This window comes from Lemur catta, chromosome 13, assembly GCF_020740605.2.
Source record: "Lemur catta isolate mLemCat1 chromosome 13, mLemCat1.pri, whole genome shotgun sequence".
Lineage (NCBI taxonomy): Eukaryota > Metazoa > Chordata > Mammalia > Primates > Lemuridae > Lemur > Lemur catta.
This window is the reverse complement of record NC_059140.1, coordinates 81,880,564-81,900,542: the sequence shown is the minus strand read 5'-3', so window position 1 is coordinate 81,900,542 and position 19,979 is coordinate 81,880,564. Positions and strand designations below refer to the sequence as shown.

At 39.5% G+C, this 19,979-nt stretch overlaps 2 protein-coding genes across 5 annotated transcripts; both read left to right on the top strand.

Annotated features, from left to right (window-relative positions):
• The first annotated feature begins 5,289 nt into the window (after window positions 1-5,289).
• Window positions 5,290-15,814, top strand: LOC123649507 (zinc finger protein 717-like). Of its 4 annotated transcripts, none has more exons than XM_045567717.1 (5): window positions 5,290-5,547; window positions 8,818-9,010; window positions 12,662-12,788; window positions 13,043-13,135; window positions 15,035-15,814. In XM_045567717.1, exons 2-5 carry the CDS (start codon window positions 8,954-8,956, stop codon window positions 15,805-15,807), a joined length of 1,050 nt encoding a protein of 349 aa, XP_045423673.1. In that variant the 5' UTR covers window positions 5,290-5,547; window positions 8,818-8,953; the 3' UTR covers window positions 15,808-15,814. The 4 variants fall into 4 exon arrangements, with proteins under 4 accessions (XP_045423673.1, XP_045423674.1, XP_045423677.1 ...); XM_045567718.1 differs by having other exon boundaries at window positions 12,642-12,788; XM_045567721.1 differs by having other exon boundaries at window positions 13,043-13,154; window positions 15,035-15,097.
• LOC123649508 (zinc finger protein 25-like) lies at window positions 15,814-17,059 on the top strand. The gene has a single exon (XM_045567722.1). The coding sequence runs from the start codon at window positions 15,944-15,946 to the stop codon at window positions 16,784-16,786; it is 843 nt and encodes a 280-aa protein (XP_045423678.1). The 5' UTR covers window positions 15,814-15,943; the 3' UTR covers window positions 16,787-17,059.
• The last annotated feature ends 2,920 nt before the right edge of the window (window positions 17,060-19,979 follow it).

The window sequence follows — 19,979 nt, the reverse complement described above, 5'->3', positions numbered from 1 at the left end:
TGAAATGAGACCCTCATCTCACGGCATATATTAAAATTAACTCAAAATGCTTTAAAAACTTAAATGTGAGACCTGAAACTACTACAAGAAAACAGGGTGATACCTTCATGACTTTGGTCTGGACAATCATTCTTTTCATTTAACGTCAAAAACCCAGGTAACACAAGTAAAAATAGACAAATGAAATTACTTCAAACTAAAACATTTCTACACAGCACCAGATACAATCAACAGATTAATAAGACAATATAGAAATGGGAGAAAATAATTGTAAATAATACACCTGACAAGGGATTAATATCCAAAATATATGAGAAACTCAAGTATAAAACAAAAATCCAGTAACGATTTGAAAATGGGTAAAAGATCTAAACAGACATTTCTAAAATGACAGAAGACATACAAATGGCCAAAAAATATGATTGTCCCACATCAATGATCATCACAGAAATAAAAATCTAAACCACTATATCAACTCATTCTTGTTAGAATGACTACTATTAATAATATAAAAGAGAGCAAGATTTAGAAAAGATATAGAGAAAAGGGAACATTTGCATGCTGTTGGTGTGTCTGTAAGTTGGTACAGACATTGTGGAAAACTGTACAGAGATTACTCAAAAAATTAGAAACAAAACTAACATGTAATACAGCAGTCAGACTACTAAGTATGTATCCAAAAATGAAATCAGTATGCTGAAGAGACATCTGTACTCTCCTGTGGATTGTAGCCGTATTCACAATTATCAAGATATGGAATCAACCTAAGTGTCCATAATTGAATTAATGGATAAAGAAAATATGGTATTATAAACAGAATGGAATATTATTTAGCCACGAAAAAGAAAATCCTGTTATTTTCCATCACATGGATGATCCTGGAGGACATTATGCTAATTGAAATGAGCCACATACACAAATAAAATACCCCATGATCTCCCGCATATGTGGAATCTAAATAAGTTTATTTTATTGAAGTAGAGAGTAGAATGGTGTTACTAGAGGCTGAAGTTCTTAGAAGGGAGGGAGATTTGGGGAGATGTCTGTCAAAGGATACATACATAGATAGGAGGAATCAGTTCAAGAGATCTATTGTTCACCGTGGTGGATATAGTAAATGATATGTTCTATCTTTGAAAAATGCTAAGACAATTGATGTTAAGCATTCTCACCATAAAAAAGATAATTATGAGGTAAAGCATTTACTATTAGCTAAAATTGAACATGTGACTATATATTCTTCAAAATATCATTTTACATGATTAATACATACAATTTTATCTGTCAATTTAAAATGAATATATATGTATATTTTATATTTTTTTTTTAATTTCAGCTTATTATGGGGGTACAAGAGTTCAGGTTATATATTGCCCATGTCCCCCCATCCCCCCGCGTCAGAGCTTCAAGCATATCCATTCCCCAGACAGTGCGCATCGCACTCATCATGTAGGTATACACCCATCCCCTCCCCCCACTCTCCACCTCTGTCCCATACCCAATTGGTGTTATCCCCAAATGTGCACTTAGGTGATGATCAGGGAAACCAATTTGCTGGTGAGTACATGTGGTGCTTATTTTTCCATTCTTGGGATACTTCACTTAATATATTGATTTTAAAAATATCATGGTAGGATTGCAGTATTACAAATACTCTGTGTCATAAACTTAGCTAATCTGCATAAAAATCTGTAGATTTTGTAAAGTTTTTGGCATTCCATTTGTCAGTCAAAAACACAGGAATTCTGATATTTACCAGCATGTGTAGTACCCAGGAAAGAACATGGCCAAGTTCAATGTACATTAGGGCTTTCACTTTAACCTCAGGGCACCTGGATTCCCTGGTGCTCATGGTGATTGTAGGGAAAACCAAAATACCAGGTGGTGCCAACAGTTCCATCTCTGGCCACTCTGTGAACGTGAAAAATGAGTTTGCATCCAAAATCACTGAAGGAATGTTTCAATTCATAACCTGCTATGATCTTTTTTTTTTTTTTTTTGAGACAGAGTCTCACTTTGTTGCCCAGGCTAGAGTGAGTGCCGTGGCATCAGTCTAGCTCACAGCAACCTCAAACTCCTGGGCTTAAGCGATCCTACTGCCTCAGCCTCCCGAGTAGCTGGGACTACAGGCATGCGCCACTATGCCCGGCTAATTGTTTTCTATATAGATTTTTAGTTGGCCATATAATTTCTTTCTATTTTTAGTAGAGACGGGGTCTTGCTCTTGCTCAGGCTGGTCTCGAACTCCTGACCTTGAGCAATCCACCCGCCTCGGCCTCCCAGAGTGCTAGGATTACAGGCGTGAGCCACCGCGCCCGGCCGATAAAAGCCATTTTAACCTGGGTGAGATGACATCTCATTGTAATTTTGGTTTGTATTTCTCTGATGACTATTGTTGTTGAGCACTTTTTCATATACCTGTTGGTCATTTGTATGTCTTCTTTTGACAAATGTGTATTCAGATCCTTTGCTCATTTTTAATCAGATTATTTGATGTATTAATATTCCTATTGAGTTGTTTGAGCTCCTTATATATTCTACTTGTTAATCCCTTGTCATATGAGTAGTTTGCAAATATTTTCTCCCATTCTGTTGGTTGTCCTTTTGTTGATTGTTTCCTTTGCTGTCCAGAAGCTTTTTACCTTGATGTGATCCCATTTGTCCAGTTTTGGTTGCCTGTGCTTTGAAGATATTACTCAAGAAGTCTTTGCCCACACCAATGTCCTGAAGCATTTCCCCAATGTTTTACTTCAATAATTTCATAGTTTCAGGTCTTCAATTTAAATCTTTAGTCCATTTTTGTAAGTGGTGAGTTTTATTCTTCTGCATATGGAGATCCAGTTTTCCGAACACCATATATTGAAGAGACTGTCCTTTCCCAACTGTATGTTCTTGGCAACTCTGTTGAAGATAAAGTTCACTGTAGATATGTGGATTTATTTCTGGATTGTTTATTCCATTCCTTTGGTCTGTGTGTCTGTTTTCGTGTCAGTACCATGCTATTTTGATTACTAAAGCTTTGTAGTATAATTTGAAGTCAGGTAATTGTGATTCCTCCAGTTTTGTTCTTTTTGCTAAGGAGAGGTTTGGCTAGTTTGGGTCTTTTGTGATTCCATATAAATTTTTAAGATTAGTTTTTTAATGTCTGTGAAGAATGTTATTGGCATTTTAATGGGGATTGCATTGAACCTGTAGATTGCTTTGGGTAGTATGGCATTTTAAAAATATAAATTCTTCTAATCCATGAACATGGAATATCTTTCCATTTTTCGTGTGTCCTCTTGAATTTCATTCATCAAAGTTTTATAGCTTTCATTATAGAGAGCTGTCACTTATTCGGTTAAGGTAATACCTAGGTATTTTATTTTATTTCTAGCTACTGTAAATGGGGTTATTACTTTCTTGGTTTCTTTTTCAGACTGTTTACTGTTGGCATATAGAAATGCTACTGATTTTTGTATGTTGATTCTTGTATCCTGCAATATTACTGAATTTGTTTATCAGTTCTAATAGTTTTTTTGTGGTTTCTTTAGGTTTCTCTAGATATAAGATTATATCATCTGGAAACAAGGATAATTTGACTTCTTCCTTGCCAATTTGAATGCCCTTCCTTTCTTTCTCTTGTCACATTGTTCTAACTTCCAGTACTATGTTGAATAACAGTGATGAAAATGAGCATCCTTGTCTTTTTCCAGGTCTTACAGGAAAGGTTTGCAGTTTTCTCCCATTCAGTATGATACTGGCTGTGGGTCTGTCATATATGTCTTTTCCCATAATATTGTGTTTAGAAAATCATAAGAAATTCACTAAAAATTATTAGAACTAATAAAATAGTTAAAGGAAGTGCCAGAATACAAGATCAACATTAAAAAATCAATTGTATTTTTGTACAGAAGTGAACCCAAAAATAAACAATTCTAGTTACAAAAAAAAAAAAGAAAATACTTAGAAATAACACTTAGAAATTACACAAAACATGTAAACTTGAACACTGAAATTCTTATACATGGCTAGTGTTGGAAACAGTGAGATATAATCCCTAAGGTTCTCCTCCTTGGCTATAAGGACTTTCATTTCATAGGGTGAGGAAAGGGATTACATTCTTGGCCTTATTATTAGAGGTGGGCTCAGGGTGAGCTCTACACAGCTAAATGTGTATTACTGTCTCCATTTTTATGGACAGATGACTGAGGGCCACAATGAAAAGAATTCATGATACACATCTTAGAGGGGGGGAATATCAGGCACTGATTCCCCCACACTGCCCCTGCCAATCATCCTGTATTTAAAGGATCACCAGGTATGATATTATTATTAATAGCTGTTAAAGAGATAGACCTGGGATTCAAAACTCTGAGGAAGGGAGGCTAGAGATTAGACGTTTGAGGGAACAGTGCTCTGAGAAAATCAAGGCTGAGTTCCCTGGATCTGTAGGGTAGAGTCACTGAGTGGTAATTTGTGGATCAGAGAAGATACTGGAATTTGAACAAAGAAGGGCATATGTTAGGAAAAGAAAAATCATGGATAGGTCTTGGGCAAGAGTCAAATCTCTCACACCCTCATCCACCCTTGCCCAAACTTCAGCCACCTTTTACCCCAAACCCTACCACACTGGAAACCATAATAACCCAGATGACTCAAGCCAGAAATTTCTGTTTCAAAAAGAACAGCACTAGTAGTTGGAACTCTGAAAGACTCCTACAAGAAATTCTTTTCCTAGTTTGTGGCAGACACCAGGGAAAGAGAAGCAAAATTAAGGTCTATCTCACATATGTAAAAATAAATAAAAACATTAAAGACTTTATAAACAGATGGATGAGTTGAAGGAACGTGGGAGTTTGGGGGAAAATAATTACGAGACACTGGATGTGTACTTGGGCAAAGGATTGTGGACCCTGGTATTTTACTTCACTACATACATTACAGCAGTCTTTCCAACTCAATAATATAATCCATTGAAGATGCACAAATTAGTGGGAAAGAACAAACATCTTTTTTACGGAATCTAACAGCGTTACATTATTACCTTGTTTGTTAACGAGCTTAAAGTATAACAGAGACAGGATTTTTCAAGCTCTATAATCCTAACTGTAAAATACTGTCGTGGCTCCTAAAAACGCAATACTTTTAACCGAAGTAAAAAAAAATTAAACCTATTTATCAATATGGTAGACTATTTTGTCCACAATCTAACTTCCCGTGGTCCAGTGTCTCAGGTTGTCAATCCAGGATTTAGCAGACGTCGTTGTCACGTGGCTAGAGAGCAGTGCGGATCCCTCGGGTCCTGATCCCTGAGCAGCCCGACGGACTCCCCGGAAGTAAACAGAACTTCCTCCCTTGGTTCCCAGCGGAAGACCGCAGGGCCTTGTGGGGAATGTAGCCTCACACCCCGTGACGTCACCAGCGCCGTTCCGCGGGAAGGACTTTTCTGGGATCCTTCTGCGTATGCGCAACTCAGCCCACCTCCGCTGTTGTCCTCGAGGAATTTCTGGCTCCGGCGGTCTCCGTGGCTCTGCAGACCGGGGTTTGCACTCTGCGCCCCTAGAGGTTGGTGCAACAGTGAATGCGGACCCTGGTGGGCGGGCGGGTGTCCCTGCTTGGTGGGAGCAGAAATGCGGGTGGATCCGAGGCGGGCGGGGCCTGGCGTGCAGGTGCGAGCCGGGACGTGGGAAGGGGCGACTCGGGCTGCGCCGTCCACGGTCGCTCCGTCGGAGCGGGGGGGTGGGCTCCCGGGGCGCAGATGCCGGTTCCCGAAGCTCCGCGAGGGGGTGGTCGCGCCCAAGATGGCGGCGGGGGCGGGGAGTTCCCGGCCCTGCTCCGCCCCTGGAGGACCTTGTTGCTGACCTGCCCGACGCTCTGATTACTCACCTGTCAGGTGAAGGGGTTAGCAATACCGGTGAAATATCCCCAAGTTCCCAGTGGAGTAGCTGTGAACTGTGTGCAGACTGAGCCTTCCTATGTGACAGTCTTCCTATTTGGGGGCTTTCTTGGTGTCTCTTCAGCAAGTGACATTCTGGTCTCCTGCCACACTGTGTAGCCTGCCCAGCGCTCCTGGTTTCAGTTTACAGAAGTTTATTCAACACCCAATTTCCAGGGACAGTTAGCTCTCCGAGGGAAATTTGGGTCCTGGGTCGTGGTTCTGTTTTGTTTTTTGGTTTTTTTTTGGGGGGGGGGCGGAAATAAAGTGTGTTAACAGAGTTTGAAAGAGAACATCCTGTGAATAAAAATTTCCCCTGAAAGAAAACCCCGCTGACCTAAATTCACTAGCTCCTCAGGGCGGAGGCAAAAGCGTCTCAGGAAAGGAAGGATCCTAGCTTTTATCACTCAAGCAATTAATGATCCTATTGCCTAAAGTGAACAAGATCGGGTGATGCTGCTTTCTCAGGAAGCTAGGAACTTCTGGGGCTATGGGAAGGTTTGGATAGCTTGGAAAGCAGGGGTGACTTTGGTACCTTGGAAAGATAGGCAAGTGCCTAGGAAATGTTACGGGTTGGTGCTTTGAGGTCTGAGGTGGAGGCCTACCCTCGCATACTTGAAAGAATTTCTCTACACAACTCTCTGAAGATGCTCTGATTTCTGTAATCTCCACTCATTGATTGTTTTCAGAGTCTGAACTCTCCCAAACCTATTTGCCATCTAGAGGTAAGCTGATGCTCTGTCTATCCTGATCGTTCTTTCTGGCAGTTCGGGAAGGGTTTGCTAAGTATATCTGCTTGTTTAAAAAAAGGCTTAAAAAATTGAGTATGAAAAGATAAGTGACTTTCCCAGAATCACATGCTACATACATGTGAGGCATCTTGTGGTTTTGGCTAATGTTATACATTTTTGCACCATTAACTCAAAACAAATGCTTATTTCTGAGATTACTTTTGTGACACTGAAGCCAATTTAGAACCAACATTGCTTTAAAATACCTCATCTTAAACATGCCTATTACAACAACACTTCTGTTTTCCATTCAGTGTCAGTAATCTGTTTCTAAAAATCATAAATTTTGCATGAATGCAAGGAGTGTATTTGAAATTATTTGAAACGAGAAAATTAGACTGAAGCACATTTGCTCAAGCCCATAAACTGCAACTAAAACCCAGAAAAATGTCTCCATATAAGTAACAATAATGTTATACCATAAGAAACTTTAAACATAGGTTTTGAATTTTTAGATAAATTGTTTGTTTGATTCACATGGCTTCAACCATGCTGAAGTCCATAAACTTGACATATATTGGTTTTGGCAAAACTTGTACGTGTGATTTTGAAGTTTTAGTTACTGTATTGGTATGTAATTGAAGATTGTTTCTCCCACTCCCATATGTGTTAAAAATACTGAATTTCAGGGCTTAGATGTATCATGTCCTTTCCTTTGCAGTGAATACACAAAAATTTATAGGCTTAAAAAAAGAACCACTTAATTTGATCATACTTCTATATTATCAGCATTTGGGCTGACCTCATTTGGGAATCTTCTATGTGATAATGTTTGGGATCACAAATGAGGCTTTACTCCCCTGGCTTTTTGACTGAGGGTGGTTGGTTTAGGATAGCTTCACTTGAGTGTTTGGTGGTTTCTGCTGACTTGCAGCCTACCTGTGTTTGTATCACCTTTATTCATGTCTTCTTGGCCATGGCAATTCAAATGGCAAAGCCCAGGGTATTGTCAGCAGGGGCCATAGAGGGTGTGAATATATGGAATTGTGTCATTTGGAGCCATTACTGGGACAGAAATGCAAATCATACACTTTTTTTCCTGTGTAATCATGGGGTGAAAAATGTTAGGTTGTAACATGCTTACTTTTTGTGAAATTTGGGTATATAAAAGCAAGAGGGGCCAAGTGTGGTGGCTTATACCTGTAACCACAGCTACTCTGGAGGTTGAAGTGGGAGGATCTGCTTGAACCCAGGAGTTTGAAGCTGCAATGAGTTATGATCTACCCACTACACTCTAGCCTGGGCAACAGAGTGAGACCCTGTCTTGATTAGAAAAGAAAAATGCAAGAGGTGTTCTAGTGGAAACACTCATACAGAGTCCTGTGTAGTATTCCTGTATAGGAGAATACCTCATATAACCCAAGCGTATTTGTTTTTTTTTTTTTTTTTTTGAGACAGAGTCTCACTCTGTTGCCCGGGCTAGAGTGCCATGGTGTCAGCTTAGCTCACAGCAACCCTCAAACTCCTGGGCTCAAGCAATCCTCCTGCCTCAGCCTCCCAAGTAGCTGGGACTACAGGCATGCACCACCATGCCTGGCTAATTTTTTCTATATATATATTTTTTAGTTGACCAGATAATTTCTTTCTATTTTTAGTAGAGACGGGGTCTCGCTCTTGCTGAGGCTGGTCTTGAACTCCTGACCTCGAGCAATCCACCCGCCTCCGCCTCCCAAGTAGCTGAGACTACAGGCATGTGCCATCATGCCTGGCTAATTTTTTTTCTATATATTTTTAGTTGTCCAGCTAATTTCTTTCTATTTTTAGTAGAGATGGGGCCTCACTCTTGCTCAGGCTGGTCTTGAACTCCTGAGCTCAAACAATCCGCCCACCTCGGCTTCCCAGAGTGCTAGGATTACAGGCGTGAGCCACTGCACCTGGCCAACCCAAGTGTATTTCTATAACATTAATTTTAGTGAAGATACAGTGTTTCACCCTCTGATGTAATTTACCAAATGTTTCTTTCAGGAACATTAATTGTTGCTAAATCACTTGGTAATGTTTGTTTTTATTAGTCCAATAATAAAATAAATGTCTAAAATCTTTACCAGTTGATGTAGTGGTGGATGGTACATCTTCAATGGGGTCTTTTTTGCCCTTTCCTGTCTACAGGACCATTCTGTCATGGCGGGCTTTGTAATCTTTGATCTTATCCACCTAATGTGTAAAGTGTTTTGAGCCTGAGAATCTAGGACCTAACCACACCAGTTTTCTCATGACTCTACTCCATTCGCCTATTCTCTGAGGGATGCTTCCAGAATCCATAATGTGTTTCCAAGAGCAACAAAAAATTAATAAATCACTGGTGAGTTGTGTGTTTTTTTATTCCTCATTTTGTTTTACATTGTATTTTATGAGCTTCATGGGGTCCATGAATTAAAATGGGAAGGTAGAAATTAGTAAAACTTAGCTTCAGAGACATGTCTATAAATAAGATGAAGTTGGTTGTTCATATAGGCAAGTTATAAGATTTTAGAGTCATCTAAGTTGACTGCCAATTTGTCAGTGATCTTTTTAATTTTATGACAAAAAGGCAGACATGTTACATCATTTGAATAGAATGTGAGAAGAGAGCATGCTAAATTCTCATAGGATATGAAGGGGTGCTGACACTAAAGTCTGAAGCTTTGTTCATTGGTCACACAGATGGTGTAGTGGAAAATTTTTTACTGCAAACTTAGAAATAAACATTTTCAGCATTCAGTAGTGGAAAACAGTTACCTAGTGCTAAAGCAAAACTCACATATTAAGATTCTACCACTTACCAAAACAGTGTGGTCCCAGACAGCTTTTGATAGACTACTTGATGTCATGGAAAAAGCTGGCGTATCTAAATGACTGAGTTGATGACAAGTCCTTGAGTAGACCGTCATATATTTCTCTCAGGCTGTGTGTATATATGCAGGTTTGCAGCAGCGTGTGCAAGGTTATATTTTCTGGTGAACATTTCCAGCACTAATTTACATTTTAGCCCACTTAGGGTAGACTTAGTTCAGTTCTTCAAATGCTCACCGGAAACCTGAGTTACAGTTAAATCCAATGACTACTCTCTATGCCTTCCCTGAGTCTTCTGCCATACTTGATATATTGTCCATGATCTTCTGGAAATTCTTCTCTTATTTCTGTTACGGCTTTGCTGGTAATATCTTCTCTGATTCCCCAAATTCTACTTTTCTTTTCCTTAACATTTATCATCCAAGTGCTCCATCCTGGACCCCATTCTTCTCACTCTGCAATTCTCCTTGACGTATTTGGCCCTCTGGTTTACACTTCTCTTTCTCTCTGGCTTCTGCCCCTCTCCCAGCCTTTTGACCATAGGTTCAGCTCCCTGTTGAATGCTTGTTTATAGCTGTCAAAAAGGCATGTCCAGCTCAACAAATCCAAAATGGAAAGCACGTGCTCCTCTCTTCCCTCACCTGTGATATCACTGCCATCCAGCCAGTGTCCCAGGCACCAAAGTGGAATTTTTTATGAATTCCTCCCCCTCTCTCTCAGGTCTACTATCATCTGGTGCCCACTCATGCTACTTTTGTTTGTTTATTATTTTTATTTGTTGTAACATCATCCACTGCCAATGTAGGGGGAGGAGCTGTTAGTGCTCACAGACAACACATTGACTGTGTTCGTTACGTTGGAAAGGTCATTCTCAGCAAAACCTGAAGGATGTGTTACTCAGCATTGAGCTTTTATGCCTTGGGAACTATGTGTCTATCCAACGTGTGTGGTGACTGTGTGTCCAAGGGGAGTTTTTAACTCTGGAAGACGGCCACACTGAGCCTCCAGCAATTAGTCGGTTACTGTTCAACATTTCCGACTCAGGCACTGGTTTCCACAGCAGTTTCTCCAAGTCAGTCTCTGCCCCTGTGAGCCATGAGACCCTATACTTGCCTCTCCGTCTCTCCAGTCTTGTGGGTAGCAGTTTTCTCTGTGTCTTGTTCTCACTTTTGGATCCAAGAATTGTTGGTTAGTCTCTTTAACTTTTTATATCTTGTTAAAATGGAGCAAAGACTTCCAAGCCTCTTTCATGTGGACCTGGAAACCCAAATGATATTTTTAAAAGTACGTATCTTCTTAATGTCTTTGTGGATAATCAAAGAATTTTTCTTCTCAGAATTATGAATAAGATGAATTAGAATTTTTAATAGGGAGCTTTCCTTTATTCATGGAATAAACTCAAAATTCATTCTTATTCTTTGTGGTGTACACGTCTTCTCTATGAGTAAATATTAGCATTTCCCCAAATTCTATACTTGCTCTTTTTCTTCTCCTTCGATTTCTTAGGTACTGTTCAAGCCATTTCATTTACTCTATGTCAGGCAACGCTGGGATTCTGTTACTGTCCATATCTTCTCACTTTACCATAGATGTCTCTGCTGAACTCTGGAATCATATATGCAGTCACCAGTTGGACATCCCACGTATTTGCCCACAGTTACTTCCCATATGATGTGTCCACATCTGTTAGTTTGACCCATCCTATGCTTCTTCCCTTTACAAATTTTACTTTATGGCACCAGTATCTAACTAGCTGCATTTATGCACATAGCCTGGAAATAAAACTCCTCTTTTTACGTGCTCAGTAAATAATAGCAAATCTATTGCCACTTTCTTTTTCCTTTTTTCTCCATAGTTTAGTGCTCCTTCACTGTTCTGTATTGTTTCTGTGTCCTGAAATCGCTGGTCATCTGTCACCTGTTTTCTTCCCCTCTGACTCACCTTTTAAGCCTTTCCCTGTTCTCCTAGGGATGACTGGAAATGTAAATGTAGTCATGTAACTTCTGTTCTTACAGGATCTTATTGTTGACACCCTGTGGCTCGGGAAGTGGTTATGTTCATCCCAGGATGGACACAGGCAGCCCTTTGACATATGGATAGGAACTTTTGGAATACTGGTGTATGTGATTTTAATTTAAAAGTAATTAAAAGCTGATAGGTACACAGACTTTTTTGTTGTTGGAATTAGGTCAAATATTTAAATGGAGAATTCATAATTAGTTCCTTCAATATTGTGTTTATGTCATCGTGGCCAACGATTATTCACATAGACACATTACTGTGTAGTTTCATTAGTGTAGTTTATGTTCTCTGTGCCCTTGGGAATGAGCTTTTGTTGTGGACTCCTAGTCATGACAAAATGTTGTTCACATGGATGAGCTAAAATAAACATCTTTGGTTTTTCAGTGATATGCATCCTTGTAATACAAAATAGAACTGTATTTTCTCCTTTCTTATTATAGTGTACATTGAAATTGTATCTTAATTAGTTTATTAGCACATTAGTCGAAGTATGTATTTATACTTACGTCTGCATACCAGGTCATAAGATCCTTGGAGGAACAGACTTTTATTTGTGTTTCTATCCCTACCAACAAGGATGGTTCTATTTGGAAGGTTATTTTTATAATAGTATCTATAGTACAGGGACCACTGAACAATGAAAGAGGTAGAGGCACCAACCACCAGAACTTTTGAAAGTCCAGTTATAATTTTTGACTGCCCAAAACATTAAGTACTGATAGTTTACAGTTGACCAGAAGCCTTACGGATAAAATAGTCAATGATTGCATATTTTATATGTTATGTGTATTATATTTTGTATTCTTATAATAAAGTAAGTTAGAGGAAAGAAAATGCTATTAAAAAGTTATAAGGAACAGAATATATATTTACTGTTCCTTAATTAGAGATGGTGGTCTTGCTCTCTTTGGGATGGCAAGTGAAAGAAAATCTGCTATAAGTGGACCCATACTGTTGAAATCTGTTGTTCAAGGGTCAATTGTAATTAATAAATGATTACACAGGCAGGGCATTTCTACTGTGATTTTTTTATATATATACACCATGTAGTCTACATGGCAAGCTGCATCTTATATAAAGTACATACACAGACAGAAACAAAGAAAAGTGATCTCCCCAATTCCTGTTCTTGTGACCAGGGAGAAATATGCCATTACAGGGGTTGGTGTCATTTGAGGATGTGGCTGTGGACTTTACCTGGGAGGAGTGGCAGAGCCTAGATGATGCTCAGAGGACCCTATACAAGGATGTGATGCTGGACACCTACAACTGCCTGGTATCCTTGGGTGAGTGAAATTCCACAGTAACTCCAAGTAGCAACACTTTTTTCTGTGTTGGCAAATATAGCAATCAATTATAAGGTTTAATGACACTTGGATGTAAGATTCTAGTCCATCAAGAATGTTGAGTGTTGCCTGTCTTTAATGAAGAGTTTATATTGGCATTGTATAATACACCTCTTCAAACTGAATTGTTGTCATCCTTCAAAAGACCTGATGTAGCAGTTTTGCCAAGTTCTACTTTTTTTTCCCATTAACAGGACATTGCATTACAAAACCTGAGGTAATCTTCAAGTTGGAGCAAGGAGCAGAGCCATGCATGGGAGAAGAACCCGCAGAACTGAGACTCCCAGGTTAGGCAGTGCATACAAGGTAGGGAGGCTGGGGAGAGTAGCAGACAGCCGATGGTGGTGGTGTTGACCTGTTCCAACCAATTTTTTCAGCACATCCCAGACCTGAGGACACCTGGCCTGTGCACGTCAAATCATGTGCATTCTATTATGCATAAGGAAGGCTCTTACGTGTTTATCTCCACTTTAATATTTCTGAATATGTTCTTACCCAAAATCTAATGCCTATCTTCCACTTCTGAGATATCTTTCTAGGTTATATACATTCTTAGTATTCTCAGTTGCCCTCTTTCCTCCCTTCTCATGGACTGTATTTTTTTCATTTATTCACACTTTATTCTTTCAACGCATCTTAGTTGGTAAGTTTCAAGCATTGATCACTTTATACTTACAGTTGTAATAGCAATGATTAAAATAATGTTTTATTTTCATAGAGTTTACATTTTGATGAGAGAAAAAGAACATAATTCTTAAGTAATTGGATAAAAAACACGAGGGATAGTTAACTAGAGTAAGAGAGAGAGAGAGAGAGAGAGAGAAAAGTGGGATGTGATAAATTAAGAAAGATGGTCAGAAAAAGCAGTTTGGGGGGATTATTGCTTTCTTTGGCATAGCTTCAGATTTTGAAAACTCTTTTCTAATTTTGACACATATAGGTAAATATAAAATCTATCTTCAAGAGTGGACATCAGTATTGCAGATACAAATTTATAAATTGGTAACTTAAAGCTGGCAAAGTCCTACTTAGAGAGGAGATTGCCCAGGGAGTTGATTTTTTTAAAAGTGAGCAAAGATCTGCAAGAGTTAGCCTTGTGTACCACAGCCTAAGAAATCATGAAGGAGAGGAGGACCCCACATAGGAACATGGAAAGAGGCTGCCGTTCTGGAAGGAGAATCAGGAGATTCTTTGTCCCAAGGGAACCAAAGCTTTCAGGGTGAAGGACTCAGATTTCTGTTCTGGAGTAGAAAAGTTAGCATTGTCCCTTCTCTCTGTGGAAATCGTTCTAGAACAACAAAAAAGAAATATACAGGAGACTCTGTTTTCTATGAAACTAGGAGACAACTGAACTGCCAACACACAAAAGCCTTAGAAACCATGTGAATTACTAACCAGAGGTGCATGTACCAGGAATTCAGGGAAGAATGCCAGGGCTATTGATTTCAGAAGGAGCCACAAATGTACTTTGCCAAGATGATGAGCACAGCCTGGGTTGCAGAACCAAATCCTGTGTGCAGCAGAGAAAAGTTGCCCAGTGTGGTGGACTGGAGCATTTTGTCCCTCTATGGCTCTCTGAGGCAAAGAAAGTCAGATTAAATTAAGAATTTTGGTCAAGCTGTCTTCATGTAGCATGGGTAAGAAGAAAGTTTGTAAAAATCCCAGATGCATATAATCATTTTCTTGGTAAGACTTAAAACTGAACAGCTATATGTGCTAATCCAGTTCCTAAGCCTTATTCCTACTTAGATGACCAACAAATAGCCCACTCTTTCACCTGCATGAGAAAAATACCAAAACAAGATATCTACTGTTGTGAAAAGAATAAAATAGAGAAAACCGTTGTTAAAAGAATAAAATAGGGGAAGAAAATGGGGATACAAATGGAAGCTGATAAGCTTGTAGGAACTAGGCAGTAGGTGAATACTTTTACTGAATATTTCTTCATAAATTAAGAAAGGGATAAAATGAAAACATGAATTAACATTAGAAAACCTATTCACGCCAGTTATTACATTATGTCCATAGGAAGAAAAATCAAATAGTTGAAAACCAATACCCATGATTGATTTTTATAAAATTTTATGCCACTAAGCTAGGAAAAAGCTTCTTTACCTTTACATGAGCACTGCATAAGAAATGCTTTTTTGTGGCACATGAATAAGGTTATTTTTTTCTCATTTCAGATGTCCAGATGGTTGATGGTTTAATTGGGAGAAGCCAGGAAAGTCACAGTAGACATTTGTGGCAAGCTGTATTCACCAATTGCAATACACCTACAAAGGAGAGGGTGGCATTAGGAAATAGGTGTAATTTGAACTCACACCATATACCAACACTGATTATAAATAATGGAAACTATTCAGCAGTGAGGCCTGAGGAGCTTAACATAGGTCAAAATGAGCTGCTTCCTAGTAATCTTGATGGGATGAAGGCTTCAGAGAAACCTGATGTTTGTAATATAATGGGGGAATCCCTCAGAGGTCCTGAAGATTTTAGTCAGCAGCACAAGATTCAAACTGGGCAGCAACATTGTGAATATAATGCACAAGGGAAAGCCTTTAACGAGGAGACAGTATTATTAACACATAAGCATGTTGATAGGAGAAACATGACCCATAAATGTCATGAATATGGAAAAGCCTATGATAAGTCAGCTCCTGTTGCCCAAGAGATTACTCAGGGAGATAGGGAAACTTCTGAATGTCATGTATGTGGCAAAACTTCCTCTACAAAGTCTAACCTCACTAAACTTCAGGAAAAACATACAGAAGAGAAACCCTATAAATGTGGTGAACGTGAGAAATTCTTCTGTAGAAAATCAGTCCTTAGAAAACGTCAGAGAACACATACAGGGGAAAAGCCCTATACATGTAATGAGTGTGATAAATCCTTCCGTCAGAAGCTAGGCCTCACTATGCATCAGAGAATCCACACGGGAAAAACCCTATGGCTGTGATGAATGTGGAAAAACCTTTCGCCAAAAGTCAGCCCTTACCGTGCATCACAGACTCCACACAGGTGAAAAACCCTATGCATGTAGTGAATGTGGGAAAACCTTCTGTGACAAGTCAGGTATCACTGTGCATCAGAGAATGCACACAGGGGAAAAACCCTACAAGTGTAGTAAATGTTGGAGAGCATTCCGTATGAAGTCAGTCCTCACAATCCATCAGAGAACTCACACACGGGAAAAACCCTATGAATGTAATGAATGTGGAAAATGCTTTGGCCAGAAGTCACACCTCAGGAACCATCAGAATGTTCACACAGGTGAGAAACCATATGAATGTAAAGAATGTAGAAAAACTTACTACTGCAAATCAGCTCTCAATGTACATCAGAGAACTCACACTGGTCAGAAACCCTATGAATGCAGACAATGTGGAAAAACCTTTGACCGGAGGTCAACCCTGACTAGACATCAGAGAATTCACACCGGTGAGAAACGCTATGAATGTAATGAATGTGGGAAAACCTTTGGCTGGAAGTCAAACCTCACTGTGCATCAGGGTATTCACAGAGGTGAGAAACCATATGAATGTCAGGAATGTAGAAAAACTTTCTACCGTAATTCAGACCTCACCAGACATCAAAGAACTCACACTGGTGAGAAACCATATGAATGTGATGATTGTGGAAAAACTTTTTTCCAGAAGTCCACCCTCAGGATGCATCAGGATATTCACACAGATGAGAAACCATATGAATGTAAAGAATGTAGAAAAACTTTCTCCTGTAAGTCAGTCCTCACTGTACATCGAAGAACTCACACTGGTGAGAAACCCTATGTATGTAGTGAATGTGGAAAAACCTTTGGCCGGAAGTCACACCTCAGCAGACATCAGAGAATTCACACAAGGGAGAAATCTCATATGGGAGAGAGTGACCATGTGATCTCTAAAAACCATTCTCTTTTCTTTGAAATACACATATAACCTGCATTTCTCAGTGTCCTATTATTGTGTGCAGGGCCATGTAACGCTGAGGTCTGTCCAGGGGAATATGGACAGAAGTAATGAACATTTCTTCTAGGCCTGGCCACACAAAAATACCTATATGGTCTTCCCTGGTTTTTCACACCATGTGTGACTAATGTTCAGATAACCTCCAGAGTGGTCTTGGGGGCCATCAGATGGACAAGCTCAGTGTGATTTAAGAAATCTCCCTTTTATACTTAGATGAATGAGAAATAAATACCTGCTCTGTTGAGCCATTGTGTGATCTCTTTACATTATAACATAGCCCATTCTAGCTAATTCACTTTATGAAATTCCTGAAAGCAATTATCAATTCTTGTGTATGACAACATTTGCATAGGAGAGAAACTATTGTCATCTTTTAGCCCTAAGTCAGTGTATTAAAAAGTCAGACAATGTCATATCAGTCAAGCACATCTTACTGAACACTGAGAATAAACTAAGTCTTTATAAATCTTTTTAATATGTCAAAGCTTCCTCTAAGACTTCCAACTTTTTTACTTACCAGTATTTAAACAGAAGGGAAAACTTAATTTATGTAACGTGGATGTAAATTTTCAAATAGAAATGTTAGATACTCTGTCAAGAATTTTTTTTTTTTTTTTTTTTTTTTTTGAGACAGAATCTCCCTCTGTTGCCCGGGCTAGAGTGCCATGGTGTTAGCATAGCTCACAGCAACCTCAAACTCCTGGGCTTAAGCAATCCTTCTGCCTCAGCCTCCCAAGTAGCTGGGACTACAGGCATTCACCACCATGCCCGGCTAATTTTTTTTGTATATATTTTTAGTTGTCCAGCTAATTTATTTCTATTTTTAGTAGAGACCGGTCTCGCTCTTGCTCAGGCTGGTCTCGAACTCCTGATATCTAGCGATCCTCCTGCCTTGGCCTCCTAGAGTGCTAGTACAGGCGTGAGCCACCGCACCCAGCCTATCAAGAATATTTTTAAACTGTTTGACAAAACACTAGTCGTTAAATTTAAGTCATGATGTTCTCTTCTAGGGGACATTTGTCTATGTCTGGAGACAGTTGTCACAACTGGAGGTCAGGAGGGATGCTGGTTAAGTGGCCTACAAGTCACAGAACAACCCCCTCAAGTATGTAGTATGTACACATATAAGTATTCTGTAAATACTTACAGAAATTTCTGTAAAAAAAAATTCTGTAAAAGAAATTTTTCATAATGGAAGCCAGCATAACTGGGCAGAGAATATGTACATTTAGAGTAGTCATTTTCCACATGAAATACTAGCCTCTTTTTGTCTTGTTGCATATATGAGTTCTAAAATACATCTTTTTCCCTATTTTTCTAGTGTATGTAAATTTACATGACCATTACTACCAAATTGTTCTTAAGATAATTCTTTTCCTAAAGTTTGAAGCTAACACAGAGCTGGCCAGTGTGTCACATAGAAACATTTCTATCAAAGTGCACTCATCAGGCACATAATTTTTAAAAACTTAAGTCTGAATTATTATAAAAAGCTGTAGACAATAGTATTCATTCTGTTCAGTATAAAGCAGTCCCTGGGGGAAAATTTCCCCTTCGTTCCTGTTTCTCTGATCTTTAAATGGGCCAGCAGCACAATTATATGTTTGTGCACCAAGTGCTGTGTAACTGGGGAGTGTCTGTGTTTGCAGTGATGGAGTGCCATACTGTGCCTTGCTAATAGTGGCAACACAGGTAATCCCGGCTCCACTTGTTATGTAAATAACTTTTGACTGTAATAACCTCTCTGGGCTACTATTTCTTCACATGGAAGAATGGAGTAATAGTAGACCCTACCTCAAAGGGTCACTGTTAGGACTGTAGTTCATTTTACATTGCTATAATGGACTACCTGAGGCTCGGTCATTTATAAGGAAAGATTTATTTGGCTCATGGTTCTGCAGATTGTAAAAGAAGCATGGTGCCAGCATCTCCTTTTGGTGAGGGCCTTGGGAAGCTTTCATTCATGATGTAAGGCAAAAGGAGCCACAGCATCACACGGTGAGAGGGTGTGCCAGTCTAGTCTTTCAGCTCCTTCACTCCGTGAACCTGCCCTGGCAAAGGTCACTAATTTCCACCATGCTGCAAAAATGGCATTCTCATGTCCTCGCTGATGGGACTTCTCCGCTGCATCTGATACTTCCACTGGGGTCATTCATCCTAGGCCGCCTCTCACATTTGAGAAAAAGACTTGATTGTTGTTGACACTCCTGCTCACACCCTAAATGAGACATTTCAGTCCCCTGTGAGATCATGGGTAAAGAAGACAGGCATTTGTTGTATGTCCGGGTACCAGAATGGAGCAGGAAAATGAAGACAGGAGGAGACATGGCATAACATCTGCGTCCATTCCTGTCCCGAATGTTTTGCTTCCTAGAGGATCTGTGGACCTGAAGCATTGGACCTTTGCATGTCAACATGAGGAGTGTTGCAGCAGGTACTGGTGACAAAGGCCAACACTGAGGGGGTGAGTTTCATCACTCTACTGAAAACATATATGTGCCCATGTGTGCTGGCTACCATTTCCACTATGTACATATTAATGATTATGTTTTTAAAGTCTTAGAGTTTTTAAACATTTGGGTAATCTCTGCGTCTGCTTCTGTTGATGTCTTTGTCTCGACTGTGGGTTGTATTTTTTATTTTATTTTTAATTCCAAAATATTAAGGTGGTACAAGTGTTTTTATTACATGAATATCTTGTATAATGCTTGGGTCTGGGCTTTTGGTGTGCCCATCACCAGAATAGTGTTCACTGTACCCAGTAGGTAAGTTTTTATCCCACACCCACCCCTCTGCCCTACCCCCTTTTTGGTTTCTAATGTCCTTTATATCTCTTTCTGCCCGTGTGAGCCCATTGTTTAGCTCCCACTTATTAGTGAGAAAGTATGGTGTTTATTTTTCCATTCCTGAAATACTTCCCTTGGGATAATGGTCTCCAGTTCCCTCCACATTGCTGCAAATGACATTATTTCATTCCTTTTTATGGCTGTGTAGTACTCCATGGGGTGGGTGGGTGGATGGGGCTGTGTCACATTTTCCTTACCCACTCATGAATTGCAGGGTACTTAGGTTGATTCCACATCTTTGCAATGTGAATTGTACTGTGATAAACATTCAAGTGCAGGTGTCTTTTTGATAAAATGGCTTCATTTGGGGTTTTTTT